At 36.2% G+C, this 22883-nt stretch overlaps 1 protein-coding gene across 2 annotated transcripts in view; it reads left to right on the forward strand.

Annotated features, from left to right (window-relative positions):
- TRHDE (thyrotropin releasing hormone degrading enzyme) overlaps positions 1 to 22883 on the forward strand; it is a 220268-nt gene that overhangs the window by 86315 nt on the left and 111070 nt on the right. For both annotated transcript variants that reach the window (XM_015283004.4, XM_040651098.2), the window contains exons 5-6: positions 4778 to 4891; positions 15862 to 15999. In XM_015283004.4, coding sequence (XP_015138490.3) covers positions 4778 to 4891; positions 15862 to 15999 — 252 coding nt within the window. The remainder of the gene's footprint in view (positions 1 to 4777; positions 4892 to 15861; positions 16000 to 22883) is intronic.

Below are 22883 nucleotides of genomic sequence, written 5' to 3' on the forward strand. Positions count from 1 at the left end.
ATAATGCTTGGTTCATATTCATGTTTCACATTAAATCTGTAGATGAATATTAAATCCTCAGCTAAAACATGACATTTTAATTGAAAGTTATTGCTGGTTTGTTCTCAGTGTGATCATCTTATTTTGTTATATGCTCTTTATTGTGCAGTACAATAGAGTAGCACACTGTTCAGCCAGAAAAATCACGGTGCCTTAGGAATAAGATGTGGAAAGCACATATTCGGTCATCAAATCCAAACTCTGGATAGTATTACATTCTGCCACATAGTGTTTTTTTTCTAGTGTGGGGTTCAGTGTTCCTGATTGCAGGGTTTTTGCAGACTCCTTCAGAACCTTTTCTGTAACTCTTTAAATCCAACGATTGATAACTTTTTCTTTGCATTCTGCTCAAGTCTTCCTTTTTCTGAAGTCATTCCATTACTTCCAGTTATTCTTTTCACTGCTGAAATAATTTCCTCTCCTTCCAAAGCAATTCATACGTAATATGTGGGCAATTATAACATCAATACCTTGCAAAGTTTATTTGTTTGATTCTCATTGAAACTGATTCTCATTGAGCATCTCTTACGTTGTTTTAGGAATATCAGAGGATATCGAAGTTGGTGAAAACTGTACTTGAGTTTATTTTACGGTAGCTGTGTGCTCTTATGTGACCTTAAAAGTGCAAATGAGAAACTTACTTGGTGTCTGTTCTCATATTACTTCCAGTAAGGTTCACTTAATTAGAAGTATCTTCCTCCATTCTTGTTGCTGCAGTTTCTGTTTTAGTACCATGCATATCAAGGCTGTGTTCAGCTACTTTACAGGGCAAACTGACACAGTAGTTAATGCTCAAACTGAAGAAATACTATTTCTACATTTTAGATGCAGAATTGAGTCACAGAATATGGATCATTCAACTACAAATACAGTTTAAAGACAGAAGCCACAGATATACCAAATATACCAATTTATACTCCAAAAATACATGCCACAAAACACTAATGTCAGCAAGACAGTATCTTTTATTCTGTAGCCAGTGTTTTCTGCTGCAGCTTCCTCAAGGAAACTATAACTCTGGCTCACATAGGTCAGAAGCATAAGTGATATTATCTTTGCTGTATGTTGAACTGAGGCCATATTGGGTCTAAGATCTCTTGCCTCTGCTGTTTAATTGTTAATTACTCTATGTATTTTTCGTTCTCTTGTTCATAGCCTCGTCTTCTAAACTTGGTGATTCAGGAATATTGCTTCACTGATTTTTACACATTGAAGACTAATGAAAATCTCTACTGACATTGCCAAAAGTAGATTCCATATCTACTGCTTTCCTTTATATTTAATATAGTTTTTAAGATTTCCAATAAGACAAAAGGGAACTTCCCTAAAATATGTTTTTATTCTTTTTGTTATTAAAGAATAACTATATCGTTGCCCCATTTCATCATAGAATGCTCCTTGATTTTAAACTCTACTTGAATACATACACAGCATATCTTAGTACAGTATGAAACTGCCCCATATGATACCTTTGTCCCTTACAGTAACACAGCAAATGTGTTACTGTAATTAGCAAATAATTTTGCTAATTATATACCTGCGATTCAAAGAAATGGATAAAATTAAGAATTGGGACTGTAAACTAAACGTGACTGTTTAAGATTGGAATTCCTAAGACTACTGGGCACTTTATATGCATTTGGTTGTGAAGTGCAGTTTTTAGAACAGAGAGGCATCATTGCAGAATTACAAAGAAATTCTGTGGTCATCAGGTACACGTGCAAAGAATGTAAGAGAATTTTATGCCTGATTTCTTCACAGGTGACTTTGTAATGCTTGACTAGATTGTTATTTTAGGTACAACTTTTAGGAAGGACGTATTTAATGCAGCTAGCTTTAGTTTCATCATTTTTGGGCTAGTAGTGCTTGATATTACAGCTTGAATGCTTTAGAACACTTCAAGTGTTTAATTAAAAAATTAATAATTGGCAGAAGGTGGAGTATTTCTGCATTAAAGCTTTCCCTCCGAGCCCCAGAACACAAATGATATATTAGTCAATACGCACATATTTATAGCATCTTAAGTTAATAGCTTTAAATAATTACCATAATTTATTAAAATAATTCTGTTGAAGTAGCAATCCATTTTATTTGCATATCACAGATCAACCCCACCTACAGCCTTTGAAGGAAAAGTTGTTTGAATTTAATCACCATAATTTTTTGTTAGTTCTCCCCCCTGAGCACAAAACTTGAGTTAAACATGCATGAATGCAGAAGGAAAATTAAAAAACCCTAAGCCACAGGTTTTTTTTTTTTTTTTTTTTAAAATAATCTGTAAGGAAAGTGCATGGGAAGGAGTACCTTTTCAGTGTGTCTGTAATGAAGGTAAGTGCCTTTTGTGTCAGGATGAACACAGTAGCTGAGGGAAATGAGCAATTTATGTAACCAATACATTTCAATTCATTTTTCTTTCTGAAAATGAAAAGAAATAATCATTGTCACTCAGGGCGAATAGTGTCCCTCTTCAAACACACAAATAAATAAATAAATGAGCAATTACTTGAATGAAACACTTCACTTAATGTTTCCCTTTCAGACATGTAACACCTAGGACAATAATAATACAATTTTTCGTGAATATTGGTCTTCATTAATTACATTCTCTGAAACTGCTCTCTCTAACAGTAATATTCTCTATGATATTCAAGTCTAGTTAGGCAAATTCCTTATGTTTTCATATTGGTATCATATGCTGTTTTAATTCCTGTTAAATAATTTTCCTCCTGGATGATTAAATGAAAATGAAAACTTTTAATTGTATTATTACTAAATAAGCACGTTAATCTCCCAGAGGAATAAATGAAATACTTGATTGTGACATCATATATTGGGAATGCAGCAAAATTCATATTTTCCACTTTTCAGCTAAGATGACAAAGTAGGTTCCTTCTTAAGCCAAATTTTTTTTATCTAACTTTAAAATACTTCACTGTTCTACTTTAGCAAATAACTTTACAAATTCTTTTAAGTTGCAAGGATATGTATTACAAACTTGATAAGTTTTACTGTTTAAACCTCTCTCTGAATAGTCATAGTATACCCTGACTGTTACTGGTTTCTAATCTGTTCAGCAGTCTTGTAATTCAAGGCATAAACACTGAGATTTTGTGTTTAACCTTTTTAGCATTAGAAAAGATTTAGTCAATCTATTCTAGAATAAGTATAATTTTCATACAACTTTGATAGCACGTTACTCTAACTTTTAAAATTGTGCATTATATACATAAACTGATTTTCCGTAGTTCTTTATCTTTTCAGATGAATATTCTTAAGATCAATCTTTATCTCTTTCAGTCCTGTAGAGAGTTAATTTAATAACCTTTAACTATGGTATGTTCAACTGTCCATTAAGTTTGTTTCACTTATCATGTGAATATGACTTTTGTCAACCCCATCTTTTATCCTGAAATTCTTCAGTTCATTGCTGCTGACGTTCATTTTCACATTTCGCTTCGTTTTTTCTTCAAATCCTATTTACTGAACATTGTGTGGCAATCTGATAATCTCTGTTTCTGTGGTCTGTTCTTTGGAGCTCTTGTGTTCATTTCATGAAGGATCGTAGTCATGGCATTGATCCTCCCTGTACGCTATTCTCCCTCAACAAAGACATGCACAGAAGCAAGATCTTTCACTGAGATGCTGGACAAAGCCTTCAGATATGCCAATCATCCTGAAAAGAAACTGCTTACTTGGCCAACCCCATGTTCCTTCATTTTCTTTCACTAGTGTCAGCAGCAGCACCTGTCCTCAGACGCGTTGCCTCCCTCTGGAATACTTATTTGCTCCCTTTCTGTTTATTATCAGCTTAAAGCTTACAAGAAAGCTCAAAATTATATTGGTTGATTATTAATGACTTATTAATAATCACATTAAAAATAAGTTTGTTTCCAGGAGCAAAAGTTTGGTTTTTGGCAAAAGATTTTACGGAGACTGTGAAATAACTTTCCATAATAATGTGTGTGTGTTTCTGCTCTTGTCACTTGTGTTAAGATATTCCAGGTTGCCCATAGTTGTTACAATCATTTATGCAGTGTGATTCATGAGCAGTAGAACTGATGAGGCCTGATTTCCTGTATTTGTTTGTCCCCATTCCTTTTCTGGTGATCATCTGATCTTTGGTTAAAATCCTTATGACATCTACCTGTCCTCTGCCGTGATAGGTTTATGGCTACACCCCAGCTAAACTCCCTGTTTTGAGAGGGCTGAGGCTTACTGATGGAGAGGGTTGCATGAAACAGCTTTCCTTAGGAAACTGGCCAATGAATGTCAGTATCATTGTGCATCTTAACAGGCAGACATTACAAAGGAAGAAATGCTAAAATACAGGTTTGGAATAGAAAGGTTATGTTTCCAGTTTTTAAGTATTCACACTATACATAATGAAGTTTCCAGGTGTTAAATCAGCTTACTTGAGCTAGGAAGATTTTTCTCTCATTGTATGGGTTAGTTCCTTAAACTGAGGTGAACATTTACTTTAGATAAGTAAAGCAATTCTGTGCATGATCTCCTCAATACTTCTTTTCCCTTACTAGTTCTTTTCTAATATTTTATTTTAGTAACTTATGTGCATCTTGTAAAAAAGACTTAATTCAGTAGTGTATGAAAAAGATCTGCTTGTTGTCTGAATGGCTGGTATAAGCTACTGCTTTTATTGAAACTTGTGAAGAATCTTCTCTGTGTAAGTGACATATATGCATGATTTTCTAAAAGTTTTTTATCTAAACTTTCTTTGCAGTGGTTTGGTGACCTTGTGACTCCAGTTTGGTGGGAGGATGTGTGGTTGAAAGAGGGTTTTGCTCACTATTTTGAATTTATCGGGACAGACTACCTCTACCCAGGATGGAACATGGTACGTTTGTTTTATTTCATTTATACTGAAACTCCACAGCAAAGTTTCTTTCGTGGTGTACTCCTGCTTCTGTTATAGACAGGGACTGCTGGAAAATAAGAAATGATGCATGAAAGTATCAGATGTCCAATAAAGCAAACTCACAAGGTGTGAAATAATTTGAAAGCATTCCAAAAGTGTAATCTGCAATTTATTACAAAAGAAGTAAGGTCATGTCTATCATACCCAGTGTTAAAATAACTACTGTCTCTTTGCTGAAAAACATTTTGGATTACGGTGGTTATGATTTAACATGGACTGTTTTTAAAAATAGACAGAATGTTGAATTTAATCCAGACCAAAAATGTAAAAGAGATGTTTGGCTGAAGCAAACTGTGAACTTGAAAATATATTTTCTTAGAATATTCTGTTCTCCCCTCTCTAAGTTTACCCTGATTGTTGTATATAGGTAATCTTGTTTATGTATGCTTCTTGTGCAGTTCAAATTCTTTGTAGTAGTTTAATATTTTGTTGTAGGTGTAAGATTAGATTTATAATTGCAGTAGGAAATAGGAAAATAAATCTTCATCTGAACTGACATCTGTCTTGTATAGGTAAACTTACTTGGTTCACCTGGCTTTGGTTGTATTAAAACTCGTTCTCTTCATCTTTATGAAAAACACACCCTGAATTACAATGTAATCATTCTAATTATGAATGCAATGGAACCTGGCAGTCCTTTATGATATTAACATAGTGAAATGTCGTAGATGACAATATTTATACACTGAATTTTATCTTCAAATCATCCATCATTTGTTCTTCACATAATCAGTTCAACAAATGAATAATAACTTTGTTTTAGAAGTCATTTGGAATATAGAATTTTTGCTTGAGATTTCTGTGGAATGAATAAAATATTCACTGTTATGCAAATGACATGCCCATCATGTGAAGTCCTCGTATCTTAGCAGGATACAGGCAGAACAAATGGATTGAACAAGGTATGACTGTTAAACTTGGAAATTAGACACATGCTGCATAAATTAGAATTAGCTGAAGTAATATCTCTGTGCCTGGAAAAATACTGTTCTGTCAGTTTTTTCCCTTATATTAAAAAAAAAGGTAGAAATAAACTTTTAATAAACATTTAATAATTAGAAATAATTGGAAAAATTGTTATAAGATGAAACACTTGTTGAGTTAAACATTTAAATATGCTGCATTCTTTTGCAGACTACAGTAGAAATGCATATTCTGACCTTTCCGCCTTATACAGATTGTAAGAATAGGAAACAAAAGCTACTGTAACTGGAATTTGGCTTGCTGGATGTTTTTGTAATTGATATAAAAGAGTATTTCCTGTTTAGGTCGTAGAGACATTTATTAAGTTGGACAAACAAAAAATGAGCCTTTATAAAATGAAAAGCTGTTCCAAACAACTTAGGTATTTTTTGTTGTTGTTGTTTGTTTTGTTTTGTTTTGTTTTCAAAAATGAAGGATACAAGCTTCATGGATCAGTTGTAAAAACAAGAACTACAAATCTTATTTTCTATAATGTTGGTTAAACAGAACAATATTCCAACCTTCTGGTTGGTGTTTTGTCAGCAGTTATTGTGAAATAAAAATAAAAGATGCTGTGGTGTATGATCATAGAACTCTTTGCTTCAAGAAAATGGAGAGTGCTATGCCAAAATCCTCTTTCTTTCTAAAGAATGGGAAAAGTTAGTTCATTCCTTTGTCTTGCAGTTTTGAAATTTTACTCTTGGAACTTTCTTTAAGAAGTCTATAAATTAAAATATCAAATTCAGTTTCATTTCAGTTTATTAGAGAATATTTGTCATCTTTTCACTGAAGACTGCAAGCAGATTCCTGGAAAAGGGCTTTTGTTTAGAAATGCAACCTGGATAGTATGGATAAATCTGAAACAAATATCTACAGTTTCCTATCTAAATTGTAGGAGGTTTATTGGCTAAAGACACATAAGCCTTTACTGCTGAAATGACATAAACTTCTAATATTTTGCTTCTTCTTGTCTAGAGATGCTACTCTTTAGTGAAGCTAAGTATTTTTTGCGGTGTGCATCTTACGTGGAATTCATTCATTGGAGTTCATAGATTTTGTTCATTATGTGGAATTCATAGATATCATTTTCTTCTTCTCTACATTCTTTAAGTTGCTTAAACATTTCTTCCTCTTCTGATGTTTTTGATTTCATTGGTTTTCCCTCATTTGTTTTATTAACTCTTATTTTACCAGGGGATAGATGATTAGATATCAGGATTGCCAAAACTGCCATGGAACATTGGCACAACTGCTGTTACACCTTATTGAGTCTTCCAGAAAGTTTAGATTCTTGTTCCGTCCCCAAGGCATCTACGTAGTTCACTGGGATATGTAATCTTAATGAGAAAGGAAGCCCAATTTTTAATAAACTCTGTCCATTTTTATGCTGTGTTAAAATTTTGAATAAACAGTTTCAAGAACAGAATGAGAAGAGTCATTCTGACAGAGGCTTCTGTTGTCTGTTGCAGTTAATGTAAGGTTCATCAGAACTCTCCTGAAGAAGTGGACAAAGTTTTGCTAGTTTCAAAACAGAAAGGTGAGCTTTCTGTACTGAGATCTGTCATGATCTCACCATTGGTTTTAATATCCTTTTTAAAAATTAAGTTACCTCAGGTCAAAGCTAGAAAGTCTCACTTCATTCCCTCAGCTAAATATTAAGGCCCTGAATGTTAATTTTTACTTCTTGAAGGTGAAGCTACCTTTGATTTTCTAAGAGATATGTCCCTGCTGGCTACTCATCAGACATTTGCAATAGTCTTCCCATTTCAGCCTTTTACCTTGTCTGTACCCCAAATTAAGTGTTTTTTGAAATTTTTATTTTGTACTGTTTCAAACCTTATTCTGAAATCTCATTCTTCAAGGTCTTTGAATTTTAAAACATTGATTTTGTGTTGTCAGAACTGTTTTATAAAGAAAGTTTGTGCTGCAAGCTGTTTTCCCCAAAGATCAGAGAATATTGGTCAATTGTGTGTACTCCAATTAACCATACTGTATGCAAGTACCTTGACTGTTGCTGTTTCATGACGTTGAAATTCAGAGATGAGGTTTCTGTATTAGAGGTGTACCATATAACTTTTTGGTTATCTCTTCATGCCATAAAAAGCAGCAGCAGCTTAATATAAGTTCTTGAGGTGTGAGATCCTCTGACTGCTACAAAAAAGGAAATCCTGACTTTGTGAAAGGGTTTTTTTTAGGATCAGAGAAAGGAGAAAATTAAAGTGAAAAAGTACATACTGCTAATTTGATCTTCATAGCCCTGTCATTTCTCATCCACCTTACTCCTTTTAGAGGCCCAACAGCAAGTATATATTCCTTCTTCCTCTTTGCTAGTTTCTGGTGTTATCTTGAACTCCTTTGTATATGGCTGTCTAAAGGAGGGAATTCAACAGAGACTTTCAGATCCATGAATTTATTGATTGATCTTTTGCCTCCTTATTTACTAGTAGAAGGAACCATCATGTTTGTCCTTGAAAGTCTCTGGCACAGGGCTAGGTATTGAGGACTATGACAGCAGGAATTACTGACATGTAATTTTCCCTTTCATCCATCAAATGAGTGTCAAATACTCTAGCAGTCAGTACTCTGCTTGATGCTGAGAAAGCACTTCACAGAGTCTCACTGCCTTCTCCCCCCTTTTTTTTATTAAATGAAAGTTGGCTTTAGTGAAAACTTTAATGGATGAGTCAGGGTGTAGTACATCCATGACTGCTTTGAATCCCTCGCCTTCTCTGTCAGTTGAAATTCTGGGATAAGGTCTCCCACTTTATTGTGTGCTTACTGCTTTTTCAGATAAGGATGGTTGTGTTTGTCAGAGATTTTCTTACTATTAAACAACTGTGATTAAAATATTTGCAGTAAGATTTTGTGTCTACCTGGAAGGACATCCTTCACCCTTCTTAAAGTGAATTGCACTTCATTCACACCATAAGGTTCCACACTCTAGGTGTTTCTGTTATTACTGCAGGCAGCTGAAAATAATAATGATGTTACATATCAACATTTTTGTTTTTAAAATGCAAGAAATTACCTGTGCCTGGAAAGTTATTAGAAAGCTATTTAACTAAACTTCATTACATTAAGTACTTTGAATGTCATGGAACACTTTGCACAAATCCTTGATAAATGGTCCTAATTGCTTATCCTTCTAATTGACAGGATTGAAATAATGAAAGTGAATATTGTCATTAAGCACATGCTTATCTTTAATGTGCTTTGACTTACGTTGCCTCCTAAAGTGTTTGTCCTCCTTGACAATTTTTTAGACATCATTTGGCTCATAGAAAACCCCCCAGAAACACTGTAAGTTAAGACATGTACCTTTTCAATTTACTTCGTTATTATTTTGGCCATTCAGACCTGAGGTGGAGCCTGCTTGACCCTTCTAACTCAACTTAAATAACATGCTGACTCAGCATTGAGAGATTCAGTCTTTTTTTTTTTAAATCTGCTTTTATCATTCCTTTTTTTTTTTTTTTTTTTTTTTTTTTTTTAATGTTTAAAGGCTTCCTAATGCCTGTAAGAAGTAAGACCTTAGTACCACATGGAGTGTTTTGGCCCCAGTAACTTCTAGCTGAAGTCAATTGTTGTATGGTTTTCTGTTTGAACTCAACTATGGAGGAAGGTTTCAGTGTAAAATTAACCAGAATCTCAAGTAGAATTGACTTTGTCAGGAAAGAAGGGGTATGTAAAGGTAAGCTGTGAGATCTTCTAGCTTCTCATTACCTGTTCTTTTTAAGTACATGAGTTCAGAAATCCTTATGCTAAATTTAGCCTATAACAATGAAAATAAATTTCAATTTCCAAATGATCTTTCTTAATAAATTTTCCCTTTGTTTGCTCTGGCAAGTTGCATTAGTTGGAATACTTAGCTTTAAATAGTTAAACTCTTAACATTTAGAGATCAGACAAATGCATATCAACATATAGATGAAACATTTATTCAAGAGGTTGAGTACAGGTTTGGAGAACGCCAATGCCTCTTCTTTCTCCATGTCATTATCGGCTCATCTTGAGAAAGCAGTTGAAATTGCATTATTATGAAAGCTTTTCAGTCATATGGTTTTCATTCTCCCGAGTTCAGGGTTTGTATTTATATTTCAGAAAGAAACTTCACTGAACTTGCTGAATTTCACACAATTTTGATTTTTTTTTAACCAATTTGTCATCTGTAATTTGAGAAAGAATGTTTGTGACAACTTTTGACTTCCATATAGGAGGAAGATCAAGGCATGGACTCAATTTAGGGCAACCCTAGTGAAACGAAGATACACACTTCAGGACATATAGTCGCTGTGGGAAGTTCAGCGGATAAACAGTTAGATGTATAAAATGAGTGGCATCCTTATTGAAAGACTGCTTTTTGAATTTTCATTTGTTGCGAATGTGCTACTCATTTGTTTTAAAATTGTATGCAATGTGCAGTTATGAAACATGAACTGATATATAATTTTTGGTTTATCTGCAAAACATTTTGGTGCCTTCAAAGCTCAGCTCACTGAGCCTCATCACTTTCAGGATGGAAAAATACTCTCATTAGTAATTGCGTTTGTCAGTTGTAGCTGGAAGTTGCTTCAGTGTACCAAACATAGTTAAAAGTGACTTTTTATTTAGATAATATTTACTGCTTCTTAAGGGTGAGAGGATTTTTCTCTACAGGTTCTCCCAGTGGATACATTGGAAGACAAACTTTGTACGTTGTCGCCTAACTTTTTAAAATGTTTTGGGGACAAATATATGAAGATAAAGTAGATCTGTGTTAATCTCTTATTTTTGTTCAACTCTTATTTCTTTGAAGTCAACTACATACAAGATAGCAAAACAGATTCTTTGAGTGAAAGAGTAAAAGCAGTTTTCCTTGAGGCATTTTGGGGCAGTAGGGGATGTTTCCTTTCATAATGTTTACTGTTTTGTACTGTGTCCTTAGTTTCTATAGGTCTGTATTTGGCAAAATGAGTCAGGTATACAACCAAATTAGTGTTATACTTGAAAACCAGAACGCTGACAGGAAACTGCAGTTGAAGTAGCTGGTGAAATTGCACAAAACCTCCTAGGTGATATATCTATGCTATTTATACTATAAATAGTATACTATATATATATACCACCTGGTATATCACCTGGGGGACCTGGTAGACATTATCTGGTTTGGTATTTCATTCAAAAGAAAATACATTTCAAATTCTCTTTCCTGATATAAGAGAGTTATGGAGGTAGATGTAGGAGTCGTGATGTATTCATAGTTGATAAAAGTAGAATGTGCTGCAGGCCTCCTTCAACAAACTATGCACATAACTGAGGCACACATGCAGAGATATAAATTAAAGAAGTTGTTTGTAATCTTCTCAAAATGCAGTTGGGAGGAGAAAGAGAGAAAAATACTATGTTCATTTGCAAGTACTCAGGAGACATCCTACACTATGACAATGTAGTATTTATAAATATATAGACAAGAAGGACTTTATTTTGGCCCCCACTGGATCTTTTCTGGCCTTAAGGTATTTTTTTTTTTAAGCTATGGTATTCTAACAGATTATATTCCCTTGCAGTTTGTTAAGCTTCACCCTAAAATGTACTGTATTTGAACTGCAACTTCCTGGTATTGTATATGCTAGAATTCTTAGATTGCTTTCAAACTCTGCCCCTATTTCCTTTTCCCTAGGGTGTGCTTTTCCTATAAATCGAAGTACCACATATTGCAAATGCTGATTTTTGTCAGGCATGAGAGATCACTCATCTCCTTTGTGTTGCTGATGGCTAGTAAAGTTTGAATAAGATATTTCCAGCAAGTTTGTCAGGGAAATCATTTGCAGGTTTGCACATGAATATTAAGCTTTATTTATGTAGATTTCCCAGTCCATAAGCCATTTGAATGGCAGTCCCAGATTAAAGGCAGTGCCTTTAATATTGAGGCGTTTGATGTCTTCTGCGTACTAATTATCAGTTTTGGCTTTTATTGTGTTATTCTTTTTGTTTCACTCTTGGATGTTTTCTTATCTTTTTTTTTTTTCATTTTAATTATTTTGCTGCTATTTCATATTAATTTTTAGAAATTATTTTAATGTGTCTAACAAGTATTACATTATTGTCATGCTAACTAACTTGCACATTATGTCTCAATATGGTATCTCAGTCTCTTTCCATTACATCATTGTTATCCTATTACATGCAAAACATTTTTATTGGCTCTTGAAAGTACAGTCTTTTCTGCCAAAACATGTTATTTCACAATTTATTTCTTTCAATTTAGAGATATACTACTTGAACGGTAGGCAGCATGTTGGAGGGTAATACACAAAGAGTAACCACATCCTTTCCATAAAGCTTCCTCCCTGGAACAAAATGAAAACAAAACAGAACAAGAAGACTTTTACATGGTTAGCCAGTTTCATATTCCTCCTTCTTATTGCTATGGAATGATTTATAGATCCACATTTAAAAATCTACAGATTATTTCCATTGTGTGAAAGAATTGCGATACCTACCCTGTTATCCATATCATTTTCACCCATAGCAGTGAAGTTTGAATATTCATATTGTTTAAAAGTTAGCTAAGGAAGGAAGAACTCAGAAAAGGACTGGGCATTTCAAGACAACCATGTACCAAACAAAGAAAGTCTTATCAGCCAAGAGAACAAGTAATTCTTGTGAAGGGACAAGCACGTGAATCTTGTGACCACTGATGTTTGGGCAATAATCTGAACATGTAAATGTTCAAAAGGCATGCTGATCTGATAAAAACACTTCAGTCTCTTCATCTGGAAGTACAAGAGGGAAAGCAGCAGTAGGTAATCAGCATATCTTTTCCTTCTCAATGCAAGAGAATCTGGCCTTCCAGACTTGACTACCCTCAGATCCAGGAAGGTGCCAGGGAGAGGAAAAAAAGAGTCTGGACACCAAGTGGGCAGTAGGAAGATAAGAAATGGAGTAGCTTCCTGCTTGCCTTTAAAGGAAAGCATAGGTTTGCGTGGAAGCATTTCTGTCCTTATTTCAGTCTTATTTCAGAATAGGCTTCTGCTGTTATCATCACCAAATCCTGCTCAGTGCATTGCCTTGCGCTTATATACAGCTACTGAGTTTCCAGGCAAAACCCCAGAGACTTTTCTGAAGCCTTCTTTTCTTTACAGGCGAATCACAGTCTTTGGCTTCTCTTTTGCAGCCGAACTCCCTTGGAGGAGAGTGATCTTCAACAACATTTTGTAATTGTTTCATGTTTAGCTGCAAACCTGTCACCTACCAAGTTGGCAGCTCACTGGCCTCATTAAATGCATTCCAAAATTGATTTTCTTTTCTGTGCTACGTGTTTCTTTAGTCCGCTAGATATCATGCTAAATCAGATCAATTCCACGGTACTGCATCAGGTAAAATAACTAGGGAATAAAAGGCCCCTCTTCTATCATTATAAGCAATTTGGTCACATGTGTTGCCCTTTTTCCCCTTAATGTTTGGATATGACTCTAATAGCTGAAGTGGTGTTTCTTCAACAAAATAATTAAGGTGGTTTTAGTTTCTTTCTGCAGTTCAGTTTTCTGCTATCTCTTCAAGCTGAATGCCTGCTCTCAACTGGGAAACTCTTTTCTCAGAATCTCCCTGGAGTTCTGCAGATATTAGAGTCTCCTTTTGAAATCTACTCTCAGAGGTTGTATATTGAAGGGAAAAGGTGGGAATACTTTGGAAATTCTTTTATTTCAAAGAAATTAGCTTTATAGCTCAAAAGCCACCTTAATTCTCACTAAAATGCATGCAAACATGTTTGAAGACATAGTAGGTATTCCTGTTTATGCCACTGTTATGGTCTGCCATAAATTTTAAGGAAAACTTTCCAGTTACTGTAACTCGAGTGAACAATGATGAATCTAAAATGCTCCTTTCCTGCTCATCAAAGGCTAACATAAGAAAAAAACTGACACAACAGAAAACAAAAGTGTATCCTTTGTTTTTTAGTATCTTATATATCTTTATAGCTTTGCTTTATGCTTATGACGTTCATTTTCTTGATTTCGTATTTTAAAGTATTCCTGTGTAATTAACAAATATCCTTTTGATGAGTAAATTCCTAGCAGCAACAATCCACTCCCAAACCTGTTCATTAGTTGTGATATTCAGACATGAATTTTGGAGGCCGATCTATACCTATGTGTGCTTATACCTGCATGAGTTACATATCGTACTTCTGATGAAATAGGTGTTCTGCTACTAGTAGAGAACGTGACTAAGATGTAACCAAAGCATCTGCAATCCTTTCTACCTCAGTAGTTTTCCCCTGAGTGGGACTGTCATAATACTTGTTTCCCTATGCTTCTTGTTTTCCCATAAAAACGTACAGTTACTAACTATGCATGCCTGAGAAAATTTGGTAACGAACAATAATATGAACAAGACATTACTTTTCCCTTCACAAACCTTACCTCATGCAGCCAGCTGAGAACACTAAATGTGTGTTGGGTAATTGGCTTCCCTACATCCTATGTTTTTAATTGCCTGAATATACAATCAACTCAAGGTACATTTCTTGTGCTCTAATGAATTTTAACATAGAGGTTTATTTCCAGATGGATCAGCATTGAAACAGCTCTTCAGCTTCTTATAAATATGATTTAAATTAACACATTGATACCAAAACCTTACCGCCCAAGAAATTAAATATAGAATTTATTACGTAATTGTGTGACTGGTTTATCTGTGGACATCAAAATAGCTTTTGAAAAAAAAATGCACCACTCTCTAGAGTACACTATGGCACTAGAGGAGCATTAATGCAGGAAATGTTGTACTTACATAAAGTTTGAGATATGTCATTTCAGGGGGAAAAAGATCTTCCATAATTTTTAATTCACTCTTTGCATTTATTTGTGACTTGAAAAACCAAGGAAATGAAGCTCTTCATTCCTGACGCAGCATGTTGGAGTAGAGACATCTATATGAATGCAAGATGAGGACTTTTTACAGCATGTCATTTCTCAACTGAAAAAGTCACATCTACTTGTACTCTAAGAGTGAATGCGCCACAGTTCATAGAGTATATCTGAACATTTAATTAATGTTGCTGCCAGAGTAAATATGCAGCAGTTTTGACATACCTCTGCAATCCATATTTATAGAGGATATAGGAATAAATTAGTAGTATGTTAGATATTGTTTGGGACGCACCTGCCTCTAATGAAGCCGTGACTTTGACTATATCATTTGACTTCTACATGTAGCGGTAGTCTCACTCATAAAGAGACATAGTAGTGGTTTTCTCTAGATGGAGATTATGAAATAAAGGAGATAATGTTTGTAGAGTAAATGAGCTTATGTGGAGAAATGACTTCTTTACAGGATTTAAGAAAGATGATGCAGATATTTGCTGTGACACTTTGGGCTCTGTTCATCGTTCAGTCCCATGTTGACCTGCTCTGTGAATTTGATACCGAGAGTCAAGTGACTTAAGCCTTACTACGTCTTTGATCTACACAATAAAGCAATAATGATTGTATTTACTCATCTTTGTTAAAAGCATTTGTACCTGTGTATGCAGTGAGCTCCCTGAGTGCTAATTTGTAGCATCCGTAGGTTTTTGTGATTGAAGATTATACCACTTTCTCCTTTGTCCCCAGCCTGAGTAACTGGGAGTGAATAGTTATGGTAAATCAGAATTGCAGTCTATACCTGTAGATGCATTTTGACTCACTTAATAGTAGTCTGTAATATTTGAACTAACTTATTTCAGCAAATGAACTCAAGTCAGAGGGGTCTCTGATGCTAGAGTTAGTTCCTGACTGTTTTGTAGACCTGTTCAAGATTTTAAGATGTGATGGTGGCTTACATTCAAACCAGAAGGTCACGTTTTAGTTAACTGTCATATAGAGACTGCCTCTGGTACCCATGCATCATTTCTACATTATTGTAAATGTGTATATGATGCTATTGCTTATGCTGTATTTCAGGAAAAGCAGAGATTTCTGACAGATGTTCTACATGAAGTGATGTTGCTGGATGGTTTGACCAGTTCGCATCCAGTATCCCAGGAGGTGCAGCAAGCCACGGACATTGACAGGGTGTTTGACTGGATTGCATATAAAAAGGTGGGACTAATTAAACCTATCTATTTCTATAGAAATTTGTCAGTAGCTATTAGAAGATTATGTTCTGTCTGTAGAACAAATGCTCAAGAATGCATTCATAATTGTTACTAGGTGGTAAACTTTAATTTGTGTGGAATATGTTTTGCGATATACTACAGCATGACACTACAGTAATTTTATCCCATGACATTCAACAGAGCAGTGTTAATGTTCTTTTAATTACTATTCATTTTGTGGCAGTGTCTGAAATGTGTTAAATGCTTTAAAAAGCAAAAGGATATGTAGTCTTTACCCTATTGAAACTCTTAAGATTTCTCAAGTATTGAATTTAATATTTTTTCCTTTTTTTTTTTTTTTTTTTGACGTATGAGATGTTTTTTTCTATCATCCAGTGAAAACTCATGTCATTGCAGAAGAGCGAGAGCAGAGGAATGGAATTCTGCTGTGGAGAAGGGCTGTGTATTAATTCAGGCAATTTCAAATTGTATTTCAGTGTTAGGAATGATTCAGCCAACTCTGGGACTTTTATGGAAGAGTGGGAGATGATGACAATTCCACCTTCTCCATCCTATGATAGGGCTTGCTGTTAGCCTATGACCCCAAAACTGGAGATTTCCATCATACCGCACGATGATTCTCTGCTGTGCGGTATGGTGTCTGATACTGTGCTTTAATTTCATGACTAAATGTGCTTGATGCATGATTCAGATGCTGTTTCCTGCAGCTTTCCACTAGGAAGGTTGTACTGAAACTCTCTGCTCCAGACAATAAGTCTTTTGACTGTTACCCTTGTACTGGATAATATTTTCCTTCTGCATCATTAGCTGCCTAGCATCAGACTGTAACAAGATAGCTGTAGCATAGCATTGACTTGCCTGCTGAGCTCCCAGTTTATCTAGCAGATATTTAGGGCTAAAAGAGAGTATATCCTCTCTTGCAGTCGCCAGTTATTCCCATCAGCAACAAATTCAAGATGTTCATCTTCTGTTAGAGGTTCTTATTCCTTTAGGGGTGGACAGATGAGAGTGTCTGTGTATAAATGTTTAATAGATATAGAATGTAATATTTGAACATAAATAGGAAAATATTCTAAAATACTGGAGTAGCTCAAGAGCCCAAATAACATTTTCAAAAATGTTTTAGCTGCCTTTGAAAATATTATTCTTGGTCAATTAAGTGATAATAAACAGCAAGTTTTTGATTATTGAAGTGTTCTCATTGTTTAAATATTTTAATCATGTTTGCTGGTGATGGCTGAACCTCAGTTGATTCAAAGGTTTGTCTCACATCAGTATCTTAATATCTCAAGCTAATGATTTTTTCTAATTAATATGATAATAGTAATATCACACAGTACACTGTAATACTTAGCACTAATCTTTTCATCATGTGAACATTATACAAAAGCCAAGAATTTTTTATTTACATTGAAATGGTAAATAGGGCTGTAAGACACAACCCTATACTGCTAGCTATTTTACACAGGCCAATAGGATCACTGTGTTTTCTCTTAGAGTACAATCTGCGGATTGTATCTGTCTGTTTATTTAGAGGTTCATTTTTACTGTAACAGTGTCCATGCTCAGTGGATTATAGCAGTATCTCCAGTCAGCTTCTCTGATGGCCAGCTCTCCCAGAGCCCTGAGTGATATTGAGTGAGTTCGTATCAGGGTCTGTCCTTGTAAATTTTAACTCATTTACCTGATCTAGCAAACCAACCTGAGAAATGGCAATGAAAGAATTTACTTTTGAACTTTCTGAGGCAAGGAGATTAAAACGAAGACACTTTCACCCATAAATTCTTTGTTTTGCTGTCTAATAAGTTATCCATCTGCTTTTCTGTCAAACCATTCATCCTTTTGTTTTGAATACAGTCTCTCATGGGAAGAAACTTTACCAGTGACTTCATAGCTGCTTTTTTCCATGTTTCTGTACTTTCCTGTGAGCATCTGACACTGTTCCCTTCTGAGAATAAATTAGAACAAACTTAACGTTCTGTGGATCCTGTATTCTTGTTTCATTCCTATGCAATCTTGTATGCAAGCATGCACAGCTTGCACTTAAAATCAATTCGCTTGTTGATGAAATGTACTCTTTTATGAGATAGCTAGAACTTTTTGCCTATCCTTCTAGCTCTCAAATCTCTGCCAATATCAATACTGTGACGAAATGTATGTCAATAAAATCCAAAATGTACCTGATCAGGTGTTTGTTCAAATATTTTCTGGTGCCTCAAAACCCTCTTTAAACAGTGAGCCCTGAGTGAGGGATTTTATTGCTGATATTTCATGGATGGCTTTTTAGTTGATTGCTGACTTACTTTTTAAATTACTGAAAAATACCAAGTTCTTGGGAATTTGTTGCTTTTGACTCTAGTAAACTTTTGGTCAGGACCATTAATGAAGTCTTTTCTACTGTCTTTATTAGAATGTTAATTTTCAAGCAGTCTAGCACTACATGCAGTATCTTTGTATCTTTTCCCTACCTTTTTTTTTTTTTTTTTTTTTTTTGCTTTTTTTTGCATTCTCTTTAATTTTTTATTCAAAATATCCACCTGATATTCCCAGGGACCTTAGGTTATCCATGTGATCTCTTTTCTCTCTAGTATTTTCTACTGGAAATTGAAATTGTGAAACTTTCTCCCATCTCATTTTTCTGCAGTGAAATGACAGTCATAGATTGTCATTGTCATTTCATTATCTTTACTGTCATCAATATGGCATAAATCAATTAGAAACCATTAAAATGCCTGTGTCTGCTAGACACTCAGCTGTCATTACTCTTTCTATACATTTCAGAGGGAACCATTGAAACTGTGCTATTTAAATGCCTTGGAGCTGAATATACTTTTCATTTCCACTTTCTTGTCCTCAGTGATTGCATGTGTTAAAAGGTTCATGACTAAACCCCCAAAGAATGGTATTCAGGTAATCCCATTAGCAGAGTGAAACAGGCACTGCAGCACACAGTATTTCCACTTATGCTGTTGACAGTGGTGCTTGGCTCTTTTGAAAGCCAAACACGATCATAGCAGTCCTTCACATAAGAGCATGTCATCCTCCATTAAGGCCACAAATATGTAGAAATAAGCAAAAAGTCATGATAGTACATTAATAAGCAAACAATAGTGGTAGATGATTCAAGGCTCTCAGTGCACATCAGAGAGTGGCTATATTTTCCTAGTGCAGCTGGAAGTAAGAGAGTGTCCTCCCACAATGACAGGAAAAGTGGTTATATCCCAAGTGCAGCGGGAAATATAGCCTGTTGAACACAAGAGTGGATCTGAGAATTATTAAATCAAAGCAAAAAGCGTGACAGCCTTTCCACACCAGAAATAACTGACAGCAGGAATGAGCCCTGGAGAGCTACATCAACAGAGGAGAGAGTGCAACAAGGATAACATGAGGAACAACAATCAGCAAGGAAGAACCAGCTGTAATGAAACAGAGAAACAAGACAGATGCATCACAGAGAGAGCAACTAGACCCAGAACAGTGTTAGAGAGATATCACAGATCACAGAATCACAGAACAGGCCGGGTTGGAAGGGACCTCAAGGATCATGAATCTCCAACCCCCCTGCCACAGGCAGGGCCACCAACCTCCACATGTAATACTAGACCAGGCTGTTCAGGGCCCCATCCGACCTGGTCTTGAACACCTCCAGGGACTGGGCATCCACAGCCTCTCTGGGCAGGCTGTGCCAGCACCTCACCACTCTCATAGTAAAGAACTTCCCCCTGACATCCAACCTAAATCTCCCCTCCCTCAACTTAAAACCATTTCCTCTTGTCCTGCTGTTATCTACCTTTTCAAAGAGTTGACTCCCTGCCTGTTTGTAGGCTCCCTTTAGGTACTGAAATGCTGCAATTAAATATACCCCGCAGCCTTTTTTTCTCCAGGCTGAACAAGCCCAGCTCCCTCAGCCTGTGTTTGTGGGGGAGGTGTGCCAGCCCTCTGATCATCTTTGTGGCTCTCCTCTGGACCCTCTCTAACAGCTCACTGTCTTTCTTGTACTGTGGGCTCCAGACCTGGATGCAGTACTCCAGATGGGGCCTCACAAGAGCAGAGTAGAGAGGGACAACCACCTCCCTGTCCCTGCTGGCCACCCCTCTTCTGATGGAGCCCAGGATACCATTTGCTTTCTGAGCTGCAAGAGCACACTGCTGGCTCATGTTAAGTTTTTCATCCATCAGGACCCCCGGGTCCTTCTCTGCAGGGCTACTCTCAAGGACTGCTCCTTCCAGTCTGTATAAATGCCTGGGATTCCTCTGGCCCAAGTGCAAAACCTTGCACTTTGCTGTGTTGAACCTCATTGGGTTCACCTGGGCCCACCTTTCAAGTCTGTTGAGGTCCCTCTGAATGGCATCCCTTCCTTCCTCCATGTCAACCGCACCACTCAGCTTGGTGCCATCAGCAAACTTGCTGAGGGTGCACTCAATTATGTCATTGATGTCATTGATAAAGATGTTAAAGAGCACCAGTCCCAAGACAGATGCCCGGGGGCTGCTGCTTGTTACCAGCCTCCACCTGGGCATAGAACCATTAATCACCACCCTCTGTCTGCAGCCTTTCAAGAAGTCATACTGTACATGAGCAGTCACAGCCAGATAAGAGAAAGGATGAAAGGGCACCAAGGACAGTGTAGAGAGTTAGATAATATCTGAAGTTGTTTCCATCATGCTTCTGAATGCTTTTAAGTGTGCTGGTTGCAGATCCTGGTAGCAGTCAGAGCAGGCAAGTCCAGTATGCTGAAGTGTAGCTATCAAAGTGTACTCCCAGCAGAGTATGTCTTGGCAAGTGACAAGCAGTAATCAAAGCAAGGAAGAGTGTGGTTGGAATAGAGAAGAATATTCATTTTTTCTTCCCTGTAAGCTAAGTGAGCTTCTGTAGTGATATCAGTTACTGGTCCAGACTTTGCAACCCAAGTAATTATTTTCTAAACATTTTTCTGTATAATTTCTGTTTCATTGTAACTCTGTGCCACTTCTTTAAAAAAGCTTTTTTTCCTGCTTTCTGCAACAGACTGATGGAAGGAGGATGTATTTCTAACAGTTATAAAGAAAGGGGGATGCACCCCTCCTTCCCCCCATAGGTAATGTTAGAAGAACTATAAAACTAAAAATCGCAATAAGCAGTTCCGGCAAAAGAAGATTTAAGACACTGAAAGTAGTGACTTGCTCTCTCCATAGTTCTCTCTGAAAATTCACAGTGTATCATGTTTTGCAAGAAAAGTCAGTGGAAAGGCTCTCTAAAATCTTCATTCTTTTCACTTCTATTCCTCAGAAAACTGGAAGAATCCTGATGCTGAAATAAACAAACAAAAACTGAAACATCTATTCTGACCAGTGAAACCAATTGATAAGAAATCCACTCAATTCATAAGTAATGAGATTGTGACAATCCTTGCCTGACAAAATGGTTGTGTGCAGTGACCACTTGAAAGTGAGAGCAGCTCATGAACACTATAAGAAATACTAGAGAAACACTAGCAAATAATAAAATATAGTGAAGCAGATTACATTTTTAATTATTCACATAACTAAATCAGGAATGTGAGATGACATTCAGCTAGCCAGTTAAAATTCTTACAATAGTTTCAGGTCACTTTGCAACCCGTTCCCTTACTACAGTGTAAAGGTTTTTTCTTCCTGACTAATTTAGCTGTGATGTCACCCGTGAATGCCATGAAGCTGAGTGCGTTTGATGGTCATGTCTGTTCCTTGACTTGCTAGCACAGAAAGTCAGTGTCCAGATTGCAGAAGGTGCTTCCAAGACCCGTTTGAGGGTAATGCAATATATCAGAGGATGTATCTTGTAATGAAAACAATTTCTGTTTAGATGAAAATGTTATAGATCTTCACAGCTTTCAGTATGAAAGCCATTGAAATATGAAATTGGTGAAATTTTTATGTTCAGAGCAGTCCCAAGAGTGCCTGACTTCAAGTACTCAGGAAATCCTGCTCCAGCCCATGGGGTGCTAGTATATAAGGCCAAGCAAGTACGTTTGAGCACCTTCCATTCTCAAAACAGTAACCTACTAAACTGCACTGCTAAACATATACTTATGTAGTATTTTCTGAAGAAGAATCATAGAGACCTCTGTGTGAGATGTATAAACAGCTACACACCTGGAGTGATTCAGGAGTACTAGTTTCCCCATGCTGGGGAAAATTATGCATAGAAGAAGTAATAACAATGGAAAACAAATGTTAATCGAAGCACTATTTTAAAGAAGAGTACATTAGACTAGATTACTCGGTCAGGCCGGTGCAAGGCAGAGCAATCAGGAAGAGGCAGCCATGACTGTCTTCCACTTGTTCCTCCTCAAAGGCAATGGCAAATGGCAGCTCTCAAGGCCTGGAGCAGGCGATCAAAGCAAAAAACTGCATCAGTACCTCAAGATGTACCCTGCCATCCTTTGTCATGCTTCTATCCCCAGTGGGGAGTTAAGGAGTGGAATTGTGTGGCTGTGGCTCAGATGTTTTCATGGCATACGTGTTGATGAAGGTGGGCTAGCACCAAGTACACACTTAAGCACTGGAATTCCTGAAGAGTACTTACATTCTCTGTCTCCCCAACTCTACTTTGTAATGGTAATTTTTAGCAAAGGGCAAAACAGAAAGCTTAGTGTGGTACCTTCTTAAGCCTTTATGGATAGTTTGTTTTTTTCCCTGACAGTGACAAAAAAGAAAAAAAACAACAACAATTCCATAATGAAGATGAGGGATAACTTTTGCAGATACCCATCCAAGTTCAGGTTGGTGAAAGAAGGACAACAATTACAGATGTTGAAGTAATCTTTTACAAATTGTAAGAATTGGAAATAGAAAATAAATTGTAGATAACTTACATAGAGTAAAAGAAAAAAAACTCAACAAAAAA

Source organism: Gallus gallus, chromosome 1 (genome assembly GCF_016699485.2).
Source record: "Gallus gallus isolate bGalGal1 chromosome 1, bGalGal1.mat.broiler.GRCg7b, whole genome shotgun sequence".
NCBI lineage: Eukaryota > Metazoa > Chordata > Aves > Galliformes > Phasianidae > Gallus > Gallus gallus.